Source organism: Pinus tabuliformis, chromosome 5_1 (assembly GCF_031772625.1).
Source record: "Pinus tabuliformis cultivar Carrire ecotype Pingquan chromosome 5_1, CPIR1, whole genome shotgun sequence".
Classification (NCBI taxonomy): domain Eukaryota; kingdom Viridiplantae; phylum Streptophyta; class Pinopsida; order Pinales; family Pinaceae; genus Pinus; species Pinus tabuliformis.
The window spans coordinates 735,975,842-735,997,095 of record NC_142305.1 but is presented as its reverse complement, the minus strand read 5'-3'; the positions used below and the strand labels follow the sequence as shown (position 1 = coordinate 735,997,095).

At 40.6% G+C, this 21,254-nt stretch overlaps 1 protein-coding gene across 1 annotated transcript in view; it reads right to left on the bottom strand.

Annotated features, from left to right (window-relative positions):
- Nucleotides 1-21,254, bottom strand: part of LOC149167045 (uncharacterized) — a 208,011-nt gene that overhangs the window by 97,327 nt on the left and 89,430 nt on the right. The window contains exon 2 of the mRNA XM_089431446.1: nt 6,822-6,915. Within this exon, the coding sequence (XP_089287572.1) occupies nt 6,822-6,915 (94 nt within the window). The remainder of the gene's footprint in view (nt 1-6,821; nt 6,916-21,254) is intronic.

The following is a 21,254-nucleotide window of genomic DNA, read 5'->3' as shown; positions in this document are numbered from 1 at the left end:
CTTGTCAATATTATCCTTAACAGATTTTAAACTTTGTCTTATGGTACCAGGAGCTGAGAATTGAGTTAGAACGTTTTTCTTTCTTAGGATCTTTGCCATTTTATCTGTGACCCCATGGATATAAGGTAGAAAAACCTTACCACCATGAGGTTGATCCTCCTCTTTCGGTTTGGGTGAGGACAACCTCCTTTCGGCTTTCTTTATGGCTTTATTAATCTCATGCTCATCGTAGCCTATATTTCTGAAAGTTGAAACTAAATGCCTCTTCTCTTCATTTATATGTTCTGAGTCAGAGATTCTGAGGGCTCTAATGGCAAGGGTGTTCAGAACGCCAAGCTTTTGGGCTGGGTGATGGTGGGAATCCGCATGAAGGTAGCTTTCCGTGTGAGTTGATTTCCTGAAAACCTTATGGCCCAATGAGCCATCCTCTCTTCTGATGATAAGAATGTCCAAGAAAGGGATGCTCATATTTTCTTCAAGCTCCATGGTGAATTTTATATCAGGGGAGATGGAATTCAGGTGATTGAAAAACTTGACGAGTTCTGTTTTACCATGGGTCCATTTTATATTGGTGTCATCGACAAAGCGCTTCCACCATGCTGGTTTTAAAGGATAAGATTCCAAGGCCTTCTTTTCAAAATATTCCATATATAAGTTGGCCACAATTGGCGAGAGGGGGGATCCCATTGCTACACCAGATGTTTGTTCATAGAATGTTCCTTGGAATGTGAATACAGTTGACCTTAAGCAGACTTCAGCCAGTTTTGCGGTCTCTGGATCAGTGACACTTTTTATGACCTGAATGGCTTCATCAAGAGGAATCTTCGTGAATAAGGAAACCACGTCAAAGCTCACAAGGATGTCTTCATTTTCCATTCTTTCATTTTTAATCAGATTCACAAAGTCGTGCGAGTCTTTAATGAAGGAGTCAGTATTACCAACCAGGGGCTTCAGAATCTTGGCGACATATTTAGCAAGTTCATAGGTTGGGGAGCCAATAGTATTGACTATCGGTCTCAGGGGGACCCCCTCCTTATGGATCTTGGGTAATCCATAGATTCTAGGAATGGTTTCACAAGAGGGTGTTAGTTTCTTCTTCAATTTTTCGTCAAGGTTGGAATCTGAGATAATCTTTTTTTACATCCTTCATAATCTTAGCCAGGGGATTCTTGTTCAGCTTCTTATAACTGCCACAATTTAGGTGATCATTCATTTTCTTAACATAGTCTTCTTTATCAAGGATAACTGCTGCTCCTCCTTTATCTGCTTTTAGAACAACTATATTGTCATTATTTCGTAAGGATCTGAAAGCCTCTTGCTCTTCTTTACTCAAGTTACTTTTGGGAGCCTTGGCTTTTCTCATGATGAGAGAAAACTCTTGTCTTAATTCCTCTTTGTCTTCAAGAGGGAGGTTGCCAATTCCATCTTCAATGCTACAAATCATCTTTTCAATGGGGAGGTTTTTAGGGGCTATTGCAAACCCCATGCCCTTGCTGAGAACATTAACGGCTAACTCATCAAGAACCTCGGAAGACAGGTTAACAACTTTCCTTTTTGATGTTGATGTTGCTGCTGATCCATAAGAGTTTTCGTCAGCCTCCTTGTCACCTTTGCTAAGAACATTGCATTTTGCCATATCTTTTTGGAAACTGTCATGAGCATCTTCTCTGGAGACCTGCACCCTATTGATACCATCTATGTCATTTGGGCCCATAATTTCTTTATTCTTTTCATGTTTGGTTCTGTTCACGGAATTATCAATGTTTAAGATGATCTTATTTATTGATTCTAGTTTAGAGTCAGAATCTAAAAACCTTTCTGCGCTTCTAATGTCACACATATTATCATTTTTCGAATTTTCATCTAAATACTTATTAGGAATATCATTTAAATATTCCGGAACCATACAGCTGTTCTTAATACTACTCTCCCCGGGGCTGACAACTATTTCATCAGCGCTATCGTCGCTTCCGTTATTTGTATACAGGATGGAATTACCACTGCGGTTAGTTATTAGTTCTGCGTTCTTAATACTACTCTCCCCGGAGCTGACAACTATTTCATCAGCGCTTTTACTCTTAATATCTAAAATGCTGATCGGATTAATATTAAATTGGTTGTTATCGGCGCTTTCCACCATCGTTTCTGAGTTAACGGTTTGATTTATGCTATCCTTGCTTCCGTTATTTGTATACAGGATATTTGGAGCCTCTCCGCTTGTGCCAATGCTGACGGACCGATTTCCAAAGGAATTTCCACTGCGGTTAGTTATTAGTTCTGCGTTCCTGCAACAGTTATTCGGATCATTATTAAACCGGTTATCGAATTCACCATCGCTGTTTACATTATGTGGCGTGCAGACATCAATTGAGCCTGTGCTAACCAACCGATTTTCAACGGTATTCCTGATATCTTCAGCCTGGTCCATTCGAGGAATTAATTCTGCGTTCTTCATAATTGAATTATTAAACCGGTCCGAATTATTGAATTTTCCACAGCTGTTATTTGAACCGTTCGAATCTCTGCGTTTAGCATTTAGAAGTTTGGTCAGCTTATTCTGTTGTCTGGTCTGCGCAGTCTGCCATTCATTCTCTGCTTTCAGTGCAGTCCTGCCATCTATAATGTCCCACAGGCTTTTTTCGATGATGCTAGCAAGTTTAAGGTGGGAGGAGAGGGCCACCTGACCAAGATGCTCCAGGGAAGCTCCTGATGATGGATCCCATTTGGGATTTGAAACGTTGGTGTAAAAACTCGACTACTGTGGATTCTCCGATCAAAAATAGGGACTTAATCTCGGTCGTTGATTTGTCAACGAGAAAAGTATAAGGGGAGCCTTTAGGGTCACTTGGAAAACACACCAAGAGATCAAGATTTCGACTTTCTGGAGCTGGGTTTGCTGAGAAAGTTGATAGAGTGATCCGAGTTGCAGCTGAGGGGCAGTGAATACAAAAGCAGAGAAGCAGAGATAGCACCGAGAGGATCAGCGTAGCAGCTGGAGAGAGGGACGCAGAAGCAGCCAAGGGTTCACGCAGAGGCAACCAAGGCTCATGCAGAGGCAGCCAGGAGCTGCGCAGTGCCTCAGAGGGCCAGCATGGGTGACGCAGAGGGCCAGAGGACTGACGCAGTGTCTCCAAAGGCTGACGCATGCCAAGCCAGAGTGACGTTGGGCTAACGCTGGGCCAAAGAGAGGCTAACGTTGGGGTTTCGTGGGGCAGATTGGAGCTGTGGAGCTGCTAGAGTGTTTATCCGGGGTTTCAGTCGGAATATCTGCTTCCGAGTAGAGAGGTACTACTGTCGAAATTTTTCTATGTTGGGTGAGCCAGATTTGGCACCCAAATTGTATTCTAAAACTGCTTAATAAATCAAACCCTCAAATCGCTGCACCAGTTTTCCCACATTGGGTTTTTCCAGGGACATTAGTCCAAAAACAACAATGTCACTTGTGTGTTTGTTTCTATTTCCTTCAGTTGATGATCTATAATGTGTTGAGCATGTACTTGTATTTATTTCCAGGGTTTACATGGTAAATAACTTGTTAATTAACAAAACAAGTAGGTAGGAATAAATCAGTAAAGTACATGAAGGGTTTCTAACAGGTTAGACTTAGAAACTTCAACAAGTTGCTGGGTCGAAATTGTTGGAAGCTACTAGGTCAAAGTAGTTGGAAAAGTCTATCAAGGTGAAGTTTGACTTGGTCTTGGAGGGGTCTTTGACAAGGGTCTTAGGTCTTGGAATTCGTCATCTGAACATTCTATAAGAAGAGAAGAATTCTTGTGGGTTTTCCTCTCAAGAGGAGAGGTTTTGGCCCTGGCTTGCAGCCTATATTTTGTGTCCTCTTGTCTATTTGATCTTCATAGTTTGGTAGTTGTTTGATGATAAGAACATAATAATAATCAAATAAAAAAATAAGCTAATCAAGTTAAGTAAAAATACATCACAAGCAGTTATCAAAGTAAGAGAAATCACCTAATCTAGTTGCCCCTAGATTTCTCAACAGAGAGAATCTTCCAAATTGGAGCAAGTTGTGGGATGACTTTACTTGAGAAGAGATCCAAGAGTGTTCTATGAGTAGAGATCAGGTGAAGAAAGATGGTGGTGACAAAGAGAATGTGGCCCTTGTAGCAAAGGGTAAAGGCAAGGGAAATGTAAAGGGAAGTGGGGGATCTACTTCCGAGAAGGACATGAGCAAAGTCAAGTGCTTTGCATGTCACAAGTTTGGTCACTATGCAGGCCAATGTCCAAACAAGAAGAAAGGTAAGAAGGAGAATGAGGAACAAGTAGTTGGATTAGCTAAGTTTGTTGAGTTTCCATAAGTTCGAGAAGGAGTTCTCCTTGGTATCTCATCTTTCGAGGAGCAATGCTGCTGAGTGCGAGAACACTAGAGTTTGATTTGCAGGCAGTAGGGCATTGCGCTACATGACAGGGATTAGAGCTAAGTTCTTGAATATGACAGGTATCGACTTAGACATGTGTGTTGATAGTGGGGTGCATACCACACATGCAGTGAGGGAGACTGGAGATGTAAGATTCCAGTTGGAATCAGGAGGATATCTAGAGGGTGACCATGTGCAATAGGTACCAGAGTTGCAAGCAAATCTCCTCTCTGTGGCAACTCTGGAGGATGACCAATATGCTATTCCATTTTGTAATGGACAGGTGGTGATTTATTTGATGGGAGAGAGTGTGGATGCAGCACAAGTTATTGGCATCCGCGTGGGCAGGATGTATAAGTTGGAAGGTCATCCTATGGATGGTGAGTCCGGATGGATCTCATAGTCAGTGGTAGTGCCAGAGACAGCTGGAGGAGAGGATTGTTCTAGATCGGTCAGGAAACTGTCATCGTTCAAGATGACAGAGGAGCATGCTCAGGGTGGGAGATAGGAGTCTCCTAGGAGCATGGCTTACTGGCAGCGGTCTTCAAATCAGGGACAGCTAACAGGGCAGGTTACTGAGTCAAAGGGAGCTTCTGGTTTAGAGGGAGTTGCTACAGTAAACAGTGTGATGGACTTGAAGTCAGAGCCTGGAGGTGGTAGAGGTGCCAGAAGTACCTCCCTCGCTAAAAGAGTGTCAGAAATTGTAGCTCGGGGGTACTTCAGCAGTCGCAATGCCTAGCCTGCAGAAGTGACTGAGCAAGTGTCACTTCCTAGACACTTTATTTATAAAGTGGTTTTTTATATTTAATTACTAAAAGTGATTTAAGTGATTTTAGAAAGTGGTTTTTTCTAAAAGTGATTTTATAAAGTTTGAGTGACTCAAGTGATTTTAGAAAGTGTTTTTTCAAAAAGTGACTTAAGTCATCTCAATGAGAGATTAAGTCACAACCGTTGATCTTGAGATGGCAAGATTTAATGGTTTTAGTAATTAATGAGTTTATAAAACAGGATAAGAAGTGAAGAGGCACATTTTTCAAGAGACAGAGTAAGGAAAAGAAGCCTGAGGAGAAAAAGAGGAGCAGCAAGGGCACAAATTCCAAGGCAGCAGTAGTGAGAGAATAGCACATTTCTCAAGGCAGCTTGTAGCAGGGAAAGAGCACATTTTGCTAAGAGACTTTTAGCTATTAATGCAGGTCATATAGCAGTAAATCTGGGCACGAAATTTCAGCTGAGAGGGCACAAATTTCAAGGAGAAATACTACTGTTTTGTACAGGAAAAATTGGCACAAAAATCAAGACAGCAAGGCGCTGTTTTCTAGACTGTTTTCTGGTGCATTTAGTGTTGTCCACACAGTCTGTACAGCAGAGGCACGGAATTCTAGACAGCATGTGGCACAATTTTCGAGAGAATATTGGGCACAATTTTTTAGATAAGTACAGCTGGTTTTTGCTGGAAATTAATTGTTGTAAACTCAGAAATTTCTCTGTGAGCATTTAATAAAATTTCCTCTTCTCTACTGGTTTTCCCTTTGGGGTTTTTCCAGGGGCTTTGCCCAAAAATCTCGTGTCAATTTTTGTGGGTTTTTACTGTTATCTTCAGCATTTAAAGTTCAGATTTAGTCTTCAGTGTTTCTGCTCATAAAAATCAGATTGCATGTGTTTGGGTTAAAATACATTATTGCTGAAGTTTTTATTGGAGTCAGAAATCTGAATGTTGACTAAGTGTTTGACGAAATTCCTACATGAGATAATCACATTGTAGGTGAAATTTCAACACATTACTTGAAGCAGCCCCCAAGGGTTAGTTCAATTGGTAGAGGTCCCATTGCTAAAAGTACCCTGCCACTGGGGAGGTCACAGGTTCAATTCTCCTTGACGCCCTCAGGGGTTAGGCTCAGATTAGTGTGGCCGGGGGGTGTGTTCCCTTCGAGTGGGCCTACCCTGATTTTCCGCAGAAAATAAGATAAAATAAAAAATAAATAAATAAAACACACATTTCGTGAAGCTAATGAACTATTGCAGTGCAGTAGTCTAGCACTAAAAATGTCCCCAAAGAGGCTATAGTGGGCCATAGAAAGAAATAAATAATATTAATGTCCACAGATGACCAAAATACAGCCAATGAGACTGTCCCGACTCCCAATCACAGATTTTCTCTAAGATTCTGCAGAAAATATTATAGAAAATTCATAGCTTCTTCTATAGCTGTTCATTGTCGTCAATTTTGAGGCATTCATTAATCGACATTGTATGATGTAGCTAGAATTTACTTAAAACTGTTTCCTGAAGCCTTTCAAAAAAAATATTAGAACATGTAACCCTATTTGCATCCCATAGAGCATATGCAGTCCAAACAAGTCCTTAAAAAACTTATATTTTCATGATTGATCCCAGGAGCTTCATAAAATGCTAAAATAGCTTAAATCCTATTAGATAAAATCAACTCACTTGTTTCGAACAATCATTGAATTCAGTGGTGATTTGACTGCAAATTTGCTGATAGACCCGATCACCTCCTGTTCTTAAATATTCCGTAAAGCCCCTAATGCATGAATATAATACGAAAAATTACCAATAATAGCACAGGTGTTGCAAACATCCTGCTGAATAGACTCTACAAATATTCTTAACAATACCCATAACTAATTTGCATTGAAAGAGTCCATCTGTTTTTCATTTGAGGAGTTTATCTGAGCTTCCCAGAGGCATTACGGAACTCAACTATATCTTCCACAAATAGATATTAAAACTAACTGTTCAAATTTTGACAAGAAAAAAAGTGTTCTTTCATTGCGGTTTGAACAACATGTAATTTTTGTTCCAAGACTTCCATGTGATAAATTCACCAATTGAGGCTACCAAAATTCTGCTGGAACACCTCCATGTGAGAAATTCACCTACTGAGACAGCCAACATTCTAAAGTCTATCAAGGCAGCATGAAGAGGCTCTAACTTGACATCGAGGTTCCCAACGCATGGAGCAGAGCAAGCACACAAAAAGCACCATTTCCCAAAATACCCCGGGAGTTCTTTTTAATATAATATATATTTTTATATTACGATGCATTTGTACTCTCAAAAACTGTGCAGAATGCCAAATTTGTAGCAGAATATATGCGAATATGCGTATTTGTGCTACTTGTAGATGAATACTACGTAATTCTGAAGTTAGAAATGTCATCCATAGTAGATTAATGATATAAAACATCAACCATCTAGCAGGTACAAACACACAAATATTTAAAGCAAATAATAGGAAGTAAACCATTAATTTATGGAATGAAATAAGCTATCCACCCATTGTCAACATGACCAAACAGTTATGTTTACAAAATAGGCCATTAGCAAAAGTTATAAAATAATAATTTAAACCACATATGAGACTGAAAAAACACTCACTGAGCTAAAGTCTATGACATATATAGTGAAAAAAAGAAACAAATATTCTAATTTCTATCTACTTTTTCTTCCTCTTTGCACCACCATGATTTCCCTATGAGCCTCCCCATGGTAGTGGAGCCCAAGCGAAAGCCGGACATAACTATGTAGTATGTATATGAAACTGAACATAAAGGTCCTAGTCAGGGTGACCATGGTAGTAGATAAATGCAACATCACACAACGATCATCATCATCAAAAAGAGTATTCTCCAATTGCTTCAAAACCAATTATCCATCCTCCAATTATCCTCCTCTAGATTCGTGTCCCAACTCTTACGTTCTTTATCCATCTTTAACTCCTCACAATAATGGGACACCAATCGCAAGTTGCAATGCATATAAACCAATCTCCTAACCGGTTTACACTCAACCTATTTCTTATCACATTGTGGATGAAACTATAGAGGTGCTCCAACACCTAGTGTTTGCCACTTGAAAAAGCACCCATGTCACCAAACATTGTCGTTGTTGCACAGAACCACCATGTATGTTCCACCACTCTAGAGAAGACAGATTCCGTCAATCTCTAATTGCATGGTTGGTCCCAAAAGCATGGTTGACACTGATGTAGTGGCTCAATTGTTCTCATATGTTATTACACCACTCCTCATCAGGGACCATTTTATTTAATGCTTTCAGTTTTCAAATCACCAACCTAAACTTCCTGTTGATTTTCCAAAGATCTTCTAATCTGATAATTACTTCTTATGATTTCTTATGTCAATCTTTCTTGTGTTCACATTTATCATAAAGCAATTGCACAAAAGATCTCAACAGTAGAAACAAAAATGCTAATAAGATCATATAGAGACAGCCAAACACATGAGATATAGAATTTTAACCTGCGAAAACCCACTTCGAGGAAAAACCAAACAACCTTTTCCTTAGAGAAATTATTCAATTCAATAAGAGATACAATCTGATCTTCCAGTGGAAAACAAAGTCAAACTGACCACAAACATACCCTGGTCAAGCAAAGATGAATTCGGCCTCCTGAAATCTCGGCCTGCTGCCTCAGAAATCGGTCTGCTGCTACTTCAGAAATTAGGTCTGCCCAGATTCTCAACTTGCCCTTTAAACTCAATCTACCCTTGTCTTTCTCCTCCTTCACTTTAACAAAAGTGCACATTCGCTTGAACAGAAGTAATCTGAATTGCCTCCCAATTGATGAAGTCTAATGGGTATATATAGTGATTGGATGAACCCAAAGAGTTGTGTCCCAAGGGTCAGGCCAACTTGACATTCTTGGAGCCAAAAACTCAAATTTAAAAATTCAAATTCTTTCTTTTGAAAATGACATGAAGAATATGTCTTGAATTTAATATTACATATATATTTGGAGGGCTAAAATAGTAATTATGAAGACTGACCATAGCTACAAAAATCAACACTCCCTCTTAGCTAGGGAGGTATTCATAATGACTTCATCAAATGTTCTCTTGTTGAAAAAATTCTCTAGGAAAAGGTTGAATGAGCTAGCTATGTTGATGTATCTATCCACTAACTGTGGAAAGCATCCTGCATCAGCATCATGCTCAACAAGTCGTCACTTGGAGCCATTCACCAATTATCCAAGTTGTCACTTGGAACCTGGTCAACACCTATGACCTATGGTGAAACCCTAGGCTATTACCATTCCTGCATGTTAATTGAATGGTAACTCTCCTACCCGATGCTAAAGGCACTCACTCGCCCACCTGGGGAGCACTCTAAGCCTTGATGTTCTCTGGGCCATTCTCTCTAGCCACATTTTGTGGCCCCTAGTCAATACTTTGACCTGTCTATATTCTGACCTAGAGAGAATGTTTGCCCCTTGATGCAACAACCAAAACACTCTCTCTAACCAAGGAAAACATTCTCAATCACTCCAGCTTGTCCCTAAAGTATACAAACTTCTCAAGCTTGTCCCTAAAGTGGACAAACTTCTCAACCTTGTCCCTTAAGTATACAAATTTCTCCCTAGGAAAGAGGCTCTGTGAGCATGTTAGCAACCTGCTCAACTGTAGAAATGCATCGAAGCCTCACTACTTCCTTCTGTGCCATGTCTCGATACATGATCTCAATGTGCTTCGACCTGTCATTGTGGTCGTTTCCTACACCTGATCAAACAATCCTACGAGCAGTGACTGAAGCCACACTACTACACTGTTGATTTTTGTATCATCGGATGTGTTCTAGCCACAAAATTTTGTGGAGAGGCTAGAACACATGTATTCTCCAAAATCCAGAAATTGTTTCTAGAAATTCCACCTAGAGACAACTTAATTAAAATAATTAACTTTTTTTTAATGGTTCCTAAGTCTAAACTTAGGAAATCTGGTTAATTAAAGGGTATTAATTAAGTCATGGTGAGAATCTTCTAGAAGAAGACATGGATTGATTTCTAGTTAATCTTAGCCATCGATTATGTTTTAATCTTGGTCGTTGGTGCTCCAACAGAAGATTATAAGAAGTCGATGGGTAGATGGAGAACACACTAGGGCAGATACTCAGTTGCTCAAGTAGATCGATTTTCTCAGTGGCTGAAGTTCGGCAAGAGAAAATCGAGTCAGAGAGTGAGTTGCAGGTGGGAGAGAGAGGGCATCAGCATAGTCTGAGAGTGCAAGACAAATCTAGAGGAGGCAGCACAGAGGAGGGACGTAGATCATCAGCGCAGAGGATTGACGCAGGGCCTACGCAGTCACTGCACAGAGGGTGACACATAAAGGTTAGCAAAAGAGCAGGAGGTCCTCTTTAGGGTCAAAAAAACGTTGTGGAGGGTGAGAAATTCACCAGTAAATTTCTCTCAGTGATTTCGTGTCTTGTACAGAAATTATCACTGAAGATTAATAAAAGAAACCCTCATCTGCTGCACATGTTTTTCCGGGGACAATTGTCCAAAAATAACTGTCATTGTGGTTATATATGTGCTAGTGTGTTCCTTGTATTTATTTTCCACAGAATTTTATTTGTGAAGGCTGCAGTGTATGTATTTTGATATTTGTCGTAGAAAACTGCAAATAATTTGTTTAAGTAATTTAACAAATAGAAGAAACATTATCAGTTACTGTAGTAGGATTCGAGATCACCGGATTTTCACATGGTATCAAAGCACTAGAAAAGCGAGAAGATCTTGGTTGCAGACGGAAGAAGGATTTCGAAAAGCATTGCGTAGGCAGCAGTTCGAAACCCCAGAGAGGTCGCTGAAGCAAACAAAATTCCTTCTACAGATTAATTACTCCAAAAGACTTGGAATATAAAGATATCCATGAAGATACAAATATTATATATTAAATGTGTGAATAAGAATGATTGATACAATGAGAATGAGAGGCTTGTTTATATACCAAGCAGGTGCCTCTTCATGGAGAGTCATGTCTCATTTAGACATGCCTCTTCAACCTAATTACTAATTAACTAACAATTATTTATGATTATTGTCATTTACATTATTTCATATATATGTATTCATAACATTGCCTTCCTCCTCAAAAGCTTTGTCCTCGAAGCTTGTTAATGAAAAAGGCTTGATCTCTTTTTCGGCTTCGAATGTCTTTCTATTTCGAAACAGTCATCTTCGTCAATACAAGATGATATGATCTTCTAAGTGACAAACAAAATTGTCGCACTGAGAAGGGATCAGACCATCCTAGATTAATCTTCTGTGGAATATTCTGATCACTGGAATTTTGTAACAACTTGTCATCATAGGACTGGATTAAGGTTACATCACTCTTCTCTGGAACATCACTTTGTTGTTTATGTTCTGAATAGTACATATACGTAGCTTGATTGAGTTGTCTACTCTCGTGAATCGAATGCCAATACGGAACCTTTTTGGTTTGACTTCCCCTTATTAGGTGTGTGGAAATTTTCTAATTTCCTTCTAGTACTACGATTTTTGAGTTAGGTACAGAATCTTTGTTTGGAATTTTCATTATCTAGATTGTAACATGTGAATGTGTTTTTCCTTCCACTAAGTGATCCTCTTCTTGGGTTCTGCTATTGACTGGTTTGGTATTAATTCCCCTTCAACCTATACTGTTATGTCTAGAGACTTCGATACTTCTTGATTAAGTTGCTATAACTTGTCTGTTAATGATTTTTTGTCCTTTTTAAGCTTCTTAATTTGTGTTAGTAATTTTTCACTATGATCCCTAAGTCGCAAGAATTCATTTCTATCAACAGTGCTTTCGTCAATTCCATTTTGCATAATTTTTTAATATTTTTTTACCTTCTTGAGAAATTACTTTTGAAATATCTGATATTTCTTCTAGCGTTATTGAATTTGGTTTCAGTGTAACATCTTGGACTGTTATTTTCTTCTTCTTGTAAGAAAATGTTAGAAACTTTTTCTTCGTATTTAAGATGACAGATCCTACCGTTTCCATCCAGGGTGATCCCAAAATAATGTCACCTTGATTGTTCCATAGGGTGTGAACTGAGAATTGCAATACAAATGTATAATCTTCAATGTTTAACTGTAAATTGGCTATGTCATATTTTTTATTGCCAAAAAAGTCTAATTTTTCAGTTATATTTGACTCTGGGATCACTAATTGGTTTGCAATTTTAGGTGTTATATAATTTGTATCTTCTATCGGAGAAATAGAAATAATAACATCTTTTCCTGCGAGAGTTCCTTTAATGTTAAATAGCGCTTTACCGTCTCTGGGTAAGGTTTATGGGAATCTTTTGGCCTTCATTTCTATATTAGGCTCCATTTTGCTTCTTGAATATTAAATACTTTTTAAATCACTTTTTTTTAAATAAATCCCTTTTTTCTATATATATTTTTCAAATATTCTCCACTTTTTTTTAAATAACCTTGACTCTACTAATTTCCTCTTTATTTTTTTTATTTTTTTTAATAAATTAAATTATCTAATTGAATTAATTATATGATTATAAAATTATATAACAAAACGGTATAAAAAAATGGTGAAACGGAGTTCAGGGTTAAACTAAGCTGCGGTGTCGCCTTCTACCCTCAACACGCGCTTAAAGTTAGAGCAGAGGATCGTTTTCCTCACTAAGCTGTTAACAAGGAACAGGAAGGCAGAAGATGGTCAAACAGAGCGATGTTGTTGATCTAGACCCCAAACCTAGGGACATACTGTCGGTCTGGGGTCTAGAGGTAACGGACCAAAATATAGAGCAGTATATTCGTCTAGCTGGACGTTCAGGGAGGAAGAAAGGAGGTTCGAAAGCGGGTTGGAAGCAGAGAAAATCCCTAGGACTCCTAGAGGAAAGTTTAGGGTTGTCATGTCTAGAAAGCTGGGAAGGGTAGCAACTGCAAGAGAGGTCGTCCTTTTCTGAGCATAGCACGGTGGATAGCGAAGGTTTCCAAGTAAGTTACGACCCTTCTCGTTCTCTCAATCAATTTTACTTAGGCGGTTTAGAGGATATTGTAATCAGTTCTGGATTTAAAGGCCAAGAAGGTCGGCACACCTGCCAAGCGGTGGGGTTAGGATCGGGAAAAGAGGAGATCGGGTTGAGCCTCACTGATACCCATGCAAGCAGAAGCCCTCACACAAATGGAAGTAGAAGTGCCCTGCGGCAAAACCCATCTATAGGGGCGGGCATTACGGGCCTGCTAGAGATAGCAAAGGACTCGTCAAATGGCTAGAAGGCGGTTGGAGATAGTTTGAAGGAGGGCGGAAAGAGAGGAGGAACCAAGTAGACAGAAGCCGAGAAGGGAACTGCAATTGAAAGGGAAGGGCAGTCGGGTGACAAGGTATTGACCACAGGGGTTGAAGAGATGAACCAAGAAGGCGGAAGGACCTTCGAAGGGCCCAGCGTATTGAGGAAAAAGGGGCGTTTAGGAATGCTCCCAGAAGCAACAACCAATGTGAAAGCAAACACATAGAACAAGGAGAGAGGGTTTAGACAGCGACAGCCAGGGGAGAAGAGGAAAAAACATAAAATAATCAAGAAAAGTGAAATTGTAGCTAACTTGGTCCTGGGAATGGATGTCTAAATCGACAAGGCCATGGAGGTTGCAGAACTAACCCTGGTAGGAAGGGCAAGAGGTAAGAAATACTCCGCCAACTATATTCAAGAATGGACTACAAAAAACTGGCAGGAAGTGTCGAACATAGCTTTTGTGGTCACAACACTGGCGAAAGGATGGTTCATGGTCAAGTTCGGGAAGAGAGAATCAGCGGAATGGGTCATGGCGAGGAATTGGTGTTTCGGGAGGTACCCGATCTTCTTTAAGAAATGGAACCCCATGTTTGATGCACAGAGGGAAAGAGTGGACAAATCACCTGTATGGGTACGCATGATGGGACTACCGTCGTTTCTCTAGGTCGAATCAGTATTCAAGGCCATCGACAACCACCTGGGCAAATTCATGGAAGTAGATATGTTGTTTCTGCAAACAAGAGATCAAGGGATGGCCCATATATTGGTATGCTTAAACCCTCATGCAGGCTTGGCGGAGGAAATCAATTTACAATACAAGGACTTCAAGTATGCTCAAATTTTAGATTATGAACACCTGCCATTCAAATGTCACAGGTGTCACAAATATGGACACCTGGCAAAAGAATGTTCGTTGGGGTTCAGGCGAAGAAGAAAGCAGAGGAAGGAAGAGGGAGGGAAAGCAGCAAAGGAGGAGAACAAGGGGGGAAAGTCGAATAAGGGCTCAGGGACGATCAGATGGATATTGATAAGCCTCAGGAGGATTCCGTGGAGAATATGGAAGTGCAGGAAGAAGGTCATCCAACAATTCAGCAAATTCAGCAGCAGAAGGAGACAAGTCCAGAACCAGAACCAGCAACAGTGGAGGCCGGGAGCCATACTCATCCAAAAGAGGGTACGGTTCTGGTTTCTACCCCTACTCATTTTTCTCCTGTTCATTCTTTGATTCTTCCTGCATCAGTGCCTGGTCCCTCCAGGCCTCAAAATCTTGTAATTCCCTTTTCAATCATAGCAAATGAACAACTAGATAGTATTATTACATCAATCCCTAATTTAGATCTGAACCGAAAGACTGGGAAGGGTGAGGAAGTCTCGAACCTTGTAGATACCCTTGCTGTAAAACCCTCCTACAATCTCAGACCCCGCGAGAAAAAGCCTCCTCCTTGGGAGGCTGTGGGTGGACTTGAAATGCAGAATCTCCAAGAAGGGGACCAGAAGGCTAGAGGGAGGAAATCAAACTTGTCTAAGGCTCAATTGCGAGCCAAACTGGACATTGCGGATGGGAAGCAAATGTCCATCTCCGGGGTGCTTAGAGCAGCAAAAAACCCCCCAAAGGTAATCCAATGATTATTCTATCCCTGAATTGTAGGGGTTTAGCCAGTAGTCCTAAAAAAATGGCTCTAAAGGAGGTGATTCGCAATTACAATCCGGACATTCTACTATTACAAGAAACGTTGGGTGTTGGATCTGAAGTCTCAAAAACTCTATCTAAATTATTGCCTGGATGGCACATCCAGGCATTGGATTGCAAAGGTCGTTCAAGGGGACTGGCGTTGGGAGTAAAAGAAGGAAAATTAAGAGTTCTGAACACTTGGGGTTGGACCAGGCGATCGGAATAGAAGTTTACTCCTTAGAGCTCTGCACAACCCTGCTGATTCTCAATATTTATGGGCCCTGTCAAGACAGAGTCCACTTTTGGAATAATCTTTGCTCAAAGTCCATTATGGATAACCCGAACTTGGTGATTGGGGGCGACTTAAATTTTTCCCTGGGCATTGCTGAAACCTAGGGCCCCCTGCACAAGCAGACCTACTCTCAGATTTTTTCTCAAAAATCATTAGAGAGAATACACTGCTAGACATTAATCTGTTGAAATCGAGACCTACCTGGAGGAATAGGAGAACAGGGGAAGATCAAGTGGCCAAAAGACTAGATCGTTTTCTCCTCAGAGAGGAAGTAGCGGCAAAGATCCCAGTGTTCCATCAATGGGTAGAGGAGGGAGGTGATTTTGATCATCTGCCCATCTTGCTCGAACTAAAAGGGCCTCCCAAAAAGCTGGCAGCTCCCTTCAAATTCAATCCAGCTTGGCTAATGGAGGATTCCTATAACACCCTCTTTAAAGAAACCTGGAGACCTGTGAGGCTTAGTGAGAATGGGGACAAAGCTCACCACTTTATGGAGAACCTAAAACACCTTAAGAAGGCTATGATGGAATGGGCCAGAGTCAAGAAAATGAAAGAAGATGAAAACCTAATCCAAATAGGGGTGGAGCTCGATGAGCTCGAATGCCCGAAGCTAATGGATATGAGACAACTAAAAAAGAGGATAGGATCAAGCTACTGGAAACCCAAAGGAGGAAAATCCTTTTAGCAAGAGAAGAATAGTGGCGCTTGAAAAGTAGGGCCATCTGGTTAAGGGCAGGGGATGAAAACACTAAATTCTTCCAAAATTATGCAAAAGGAAGGAAAAATGCAAATACCATTTGGTCTTTAAAATCAGAGGATGGAAGGCAGGCAAACTCATTTGAGGAATTATCATCAATGGGAATAAGACACTTCAAAAATCTCTTTACAGCACCTTCGGAAGTGTCGTTAGCTGAAGTGATCCAAACAGCTCAGGCTTTCCCTCGCTATGTGGATGAGGAGGATTCTGTTGAGCTCATGGGGGAAGTCACAAGAGGGGAGGTCGAAGGAATCATAAAATCTATGCCAAAGGACAAGAGTCCAGGTCCAAATGGTTGGACAGTGGAGCTGTTTCAACACTTCTTCGAGACTATAGGTAGTGAATTGACTGATGTGGTTGAAGAGTCCAGAAGAAAAGGTGCAATATTTGACCCTTTTAATGCCACTTTTATAGCCCTTATTCCCAAGAAGGAAGACCCAGCCTCTTTTGAGGATTTTAGACCGATTTCTTTGTGCAATTGTATCTACAAAATTATAGCAAAGGTGATTGTTGTCAGATTGAAGCCACTGCTATCCAGGCATATTTCAAAAGAACAATTTGGATTCCTGGATGGAAGACAGATTCATGAAGCGATAGGAGTGGCTCAGGAAACTATTCATAGCATAAAATTTAAAAAAAAAAACAAAGGAGCAGTAGTGAAAATTGACCTATCTAAAGCTTATGACAGAATCAGTTGGATGTACCTTCGAATGCTTCTAACTCACCTGGGGTTTCAAGTGGACTTCATAAATTGGGTCATGGGGTGTTTGAACAATGTGAGCTTTGCGGTGTTAATCAACGGAGCAGCATCCCCCTTTTTCCAAGGTCAAAGAGGGCTGAGACAAGGCTGCCCCTTATCTCCTCTCCTCTTCCTCCTGGCAGCAGAAGGTCTTAGTCAGTTGCTACTAGAAGCCAGAAGAAAAGGAGATATCCAAGGAGTTGAAGTGGCAGTCAACTTATATATAACTCATTTACTGTTTGTGGACGACATTCTTCTTTTCAGCAACGGAAGAAGGAGTGAAACAAAGGAGTTAAAAAGGATATTGGAACTTTTCTCAAGGCGACGGGCATGCTCATCAATAAGGAGAAATCCCATTTACTTTTGGAAGGATTCAATAGAATGGAAGCAAGGTATATAGCAGAAGACTTGCCCTTCGAAGATCGGAAGTTGGAGGATAGTTTCAAGTACCTGGGATTCTTCCTAAAGCCACACTCATACAGGAAACAAGATTGGTTCTGGCTGGTAGCAAAAATAGAATCCAGGATTAATCATTGGAGTTTCAAATGGTTGTCCAGAGCAGGAAGATTGACACTCATTAAATCAGTCCTATTGGCCATACCAGTATATTGGGCGGCACTAACATGGGTTCCGAAAGGAATTCTGGAAAGGATCAGACGAGTATGCAGCCGTTTTCTTTGGGCTGGTTCGAAGGAGGAATCGGTGTTGCCCTGGGTGGCCTGGGATAAGGTGGCAAGACCAAAGGAATGGGGAGGATGGGGAATAAAAGAGTTATTTGCATTTGGACCATCTCTAGCAGCCAAGCTGGGATGGAGATTAATAAAGATGGAGAACTTGTGGACTATAGTGGTCAAAAGAAAGTACATTGATCCCATTCCTTTGGATGATTGGATCAGGAAGCCAAATAAGAAGAAAGGGAATGCTTCGGTGGTGTGGAAAGCTACCATAGATGCCTTCAATATCATAGAACAAGGCCTCTCCTAGAAAATAGGAAATGGAGAACAAGTCAGGATAGGGAAGGATCCATGGGTGGGGTGCAACGAAGGATTTTCACTAACTCCGGGTCTTATAAACCAACTAGGCTCAAGAGGCATCCAGCATATAAGCCAGATCGGAAAGAATGGTCACTCCACGATATGGGGCCAAGTCTGGTTATCCAGGACTAACCTAAATCTCAATCAACAATGGAGGGAGGAGTGGCAAAACTTCACCAAGGAACTGACCAGGTCAAATGTCAGGCTTAGAGATAGACCAGATCAACTAGTTTGGGCACATGCCCCCACGGGCTCCTATTCTCCAAAACAAGGCTATAAATTTCTCATGTCAAGAAAGGGGTGGGGGAATCAAGAATGATGGGTTAGCCTCATCTAGAAGTTGAAATGCCCAGCCAAAGCTCGGATGTTCTTCTGGTGCATACTAAGGAATAAAGTGCCAACCTGGGACATATTACAGAGGAGATACAAGTCGGGCCCAGGAAGGTGTGCTTTATGTAAAAATGACATAGAAATGATCCACCATATCTTCCTAAAATGCCCGTTCACAAAGGAGGTGTGGATGGAATCAGGGAGATTGACTCAGACTAGGATGACCTGGGAAGGGGAATCACTAGCAGAAGTATGGAACAAATGGTGGAAGGATAATCTAGAAGGATGGTGGAAGGATTATCTAGAAGGAAATTTGAGGAATCTACCCCTAATCATAGCCTGGGGTATCTGGTTGGCCCGCAACAACATTATTTTTAAAGACCAGAATCCCACTGCAGGTCACATTGTTGTAGGATGCACTGCAATTTATTCAAGTATACCTGAGGCAATTTGGGATGCAAACCCAAGAATCGTAAGAGAGGAACAAATAAGAGAAGGAACCCCTTGGGCCTATTTTGACGGGGTCGGATCAAAATAACAAATGTGGGGCAAGAATGGTGATTCACCTAAATGACCACAAGAGCCTAAAAGCCTCAGTTGGATTGGGGAATGGAACCAACAATTACACAGAACTTCTTGCTTTAAAACTACTCCTTTGTTGGCTTACTCACCTGGGCATCCATTCGGTTTAGATCTTCGGGGATTCGATGAATATCATTAAATGGTTCAATGGCAAGAGCAGATGCCAGAATTACATTCTATCTCCTTTGTTAGAAGAAGCAAAATACTTAAAGAAAAAATTAATGAATTTTCACTATGTCATATCTACAAGGAACGCAATAGTAAAGCAGACCAGCTTTCTAAAGCGGGTCTACAACAAGATATGGACAGTTGGAGGATAGAGGAAGTTGAACAAGATGAGATCCGTGTGTCGGATCAGCCACCATTTTGACAATCTTGTCACACAGACTTGGCTTCGGCATATGATACCTTTTTCATTCAGTCTTTTTGTTTTTGTTTCAGTGTTCTAGATTTAAGCAGCAAACATACTTATTATCATGTAAATCCGTTACTAGAAAACAACAACAACGACTTGGTTAAATAGATTGTTAAAACTGTAAGTTGAACGCATTCCTGTTTGGGCTATTTTCCTCAATGAGGAGGCCCGAGAATGGCTCAAGGCATATTGTTGGTGCTTTGCTTTTTATCAGTTATCAGTTTTATAATGCTCTTTTTTGGACAGTTACTGAAAGCTGACCAATATCCTATTTGGGTTGCTTTCCTCATTGAGGAGGCCCGAGATAATGTTTTCAGCGATCTTGTTTTAGCAAAAATGAGATGGTAGAGTTAGAAGACACTCAAACTTACCATTTTAGATCAACTCTATGCTTTGAACAAAGTCATACAATTTACTAAATGCTTAAATGCATATACTATGTAACTTTTTATTACCTTAATAAAAAGTTCAATTTTTTCTTTGGAAAAAAAAATAAAACTATATAATTATAATATATAACTATATGGTTAAAACTATATAATAATTTTAATCATATAATGAACCTGCATTCCTGACAGCCAAATTGTAGTGAGGCGAGATGTAAATTTCATGGAAGATAGAGCTTTCAGAAGATCTCGAGAGATGCCTGTAAGAGATCAGTCATCAGATATTCCCTTAGTCCACCAACAGCAGTGACTGCAGGTAGAACAAGCAGGGGGACAGTCACAGGATTCGAGTACAGTGACTAGTACCAGCATCTCCTCAATAGCAAGAGATCCAGGAAGTTCTCCAGAAGCACACTCATGTATGCAGATTGAAGAAAGCCCTGTATGGGCTCAAGTAGGCACCCAGGGCGTGGTACGATCCGATTGACAGTTACTTGCAGCAGTTGATATTCATCAAGAGTGATGCAGATCCCAATCTCTAGTATCTGATGGTGGAGAATGAGCCTCTCATTCTGGTTTTATATGTAGATGATCTGTTTTTGACAGGATCATTGAGGCTCATAAAGGACTGCAAAAGGAACCTTGCAGCAGAATTCAACATGAAGGATATGGGGTTGATGCACTATTTTTTGGGGTTGGAAGTATGTCAGAAGAATGGGGAAATCTTCCATGGGCAAAGAAGATATGCTACAGAAATTCTGAAGAGATTCAGAATGCAAGATTGCAGACCCATGGCAACACCCATGATTACCAATTGGAAAAAGGTAAATACCTCAGGGGGCAAGGAAGTCGATCCCACCTTGTACAGACAATTAATTGGGTCACTCACGTATTCGTTCAACACTAGGCCAGACATTTGTTTTGTTGTCAATACCCTTAGCCAATTCATGGTGGAATTGAAAGGGTATAATGCACAGCAGCTAGGCACATTCTCAGATATGTGCATGGAATAGTCAGACTCAGGTTGAAATATACTCGAGGAGATGATGTCAGGTTGAGCGGATTCACAGATGCAGATTGGGCAGGTAGTTCAGTGGACAGGAAAAGTACCTTCGGGTACTGCTTTAGCGTTGGATCAGGGATGATCTCTTGGTGCAGCAGGAAGCAGAAGTCAGTAGCACTGAGCTCAGCAAAAGCAGAATATATGGCGGTCAGCACGACTACGTGTGAAGCCATATGGCTTAGGAAATTGTTGGTGAGTTTGTTCAAGAAGAAAATGGGAGTGACCAATGTTTACTGTGATAATCAGAGTTGCATAAAACTCTATGAGAATCTAGTATTTCATGATAGGTCGAAGCACATTGATATCAGATGTCATTTCATCAGAGATTGTGTTCAACATGGGGCAGTCTAGCTGCAGTATGTCCCCACAGGCGATCAGGTAGCAGACATACTCACAAAAGCTCTAGGGAGAGCTAAGTTCATCCAATTCAAAGAACAGATGGGTATGGTGGAGAATTTGTTTCAATATATTCTCAGCAGCAACAGTTGAGAGGGAGTTGCAGTGCAAATGCAATAGTTGACAACAGTGCAGCAGGGTCAGTAGCA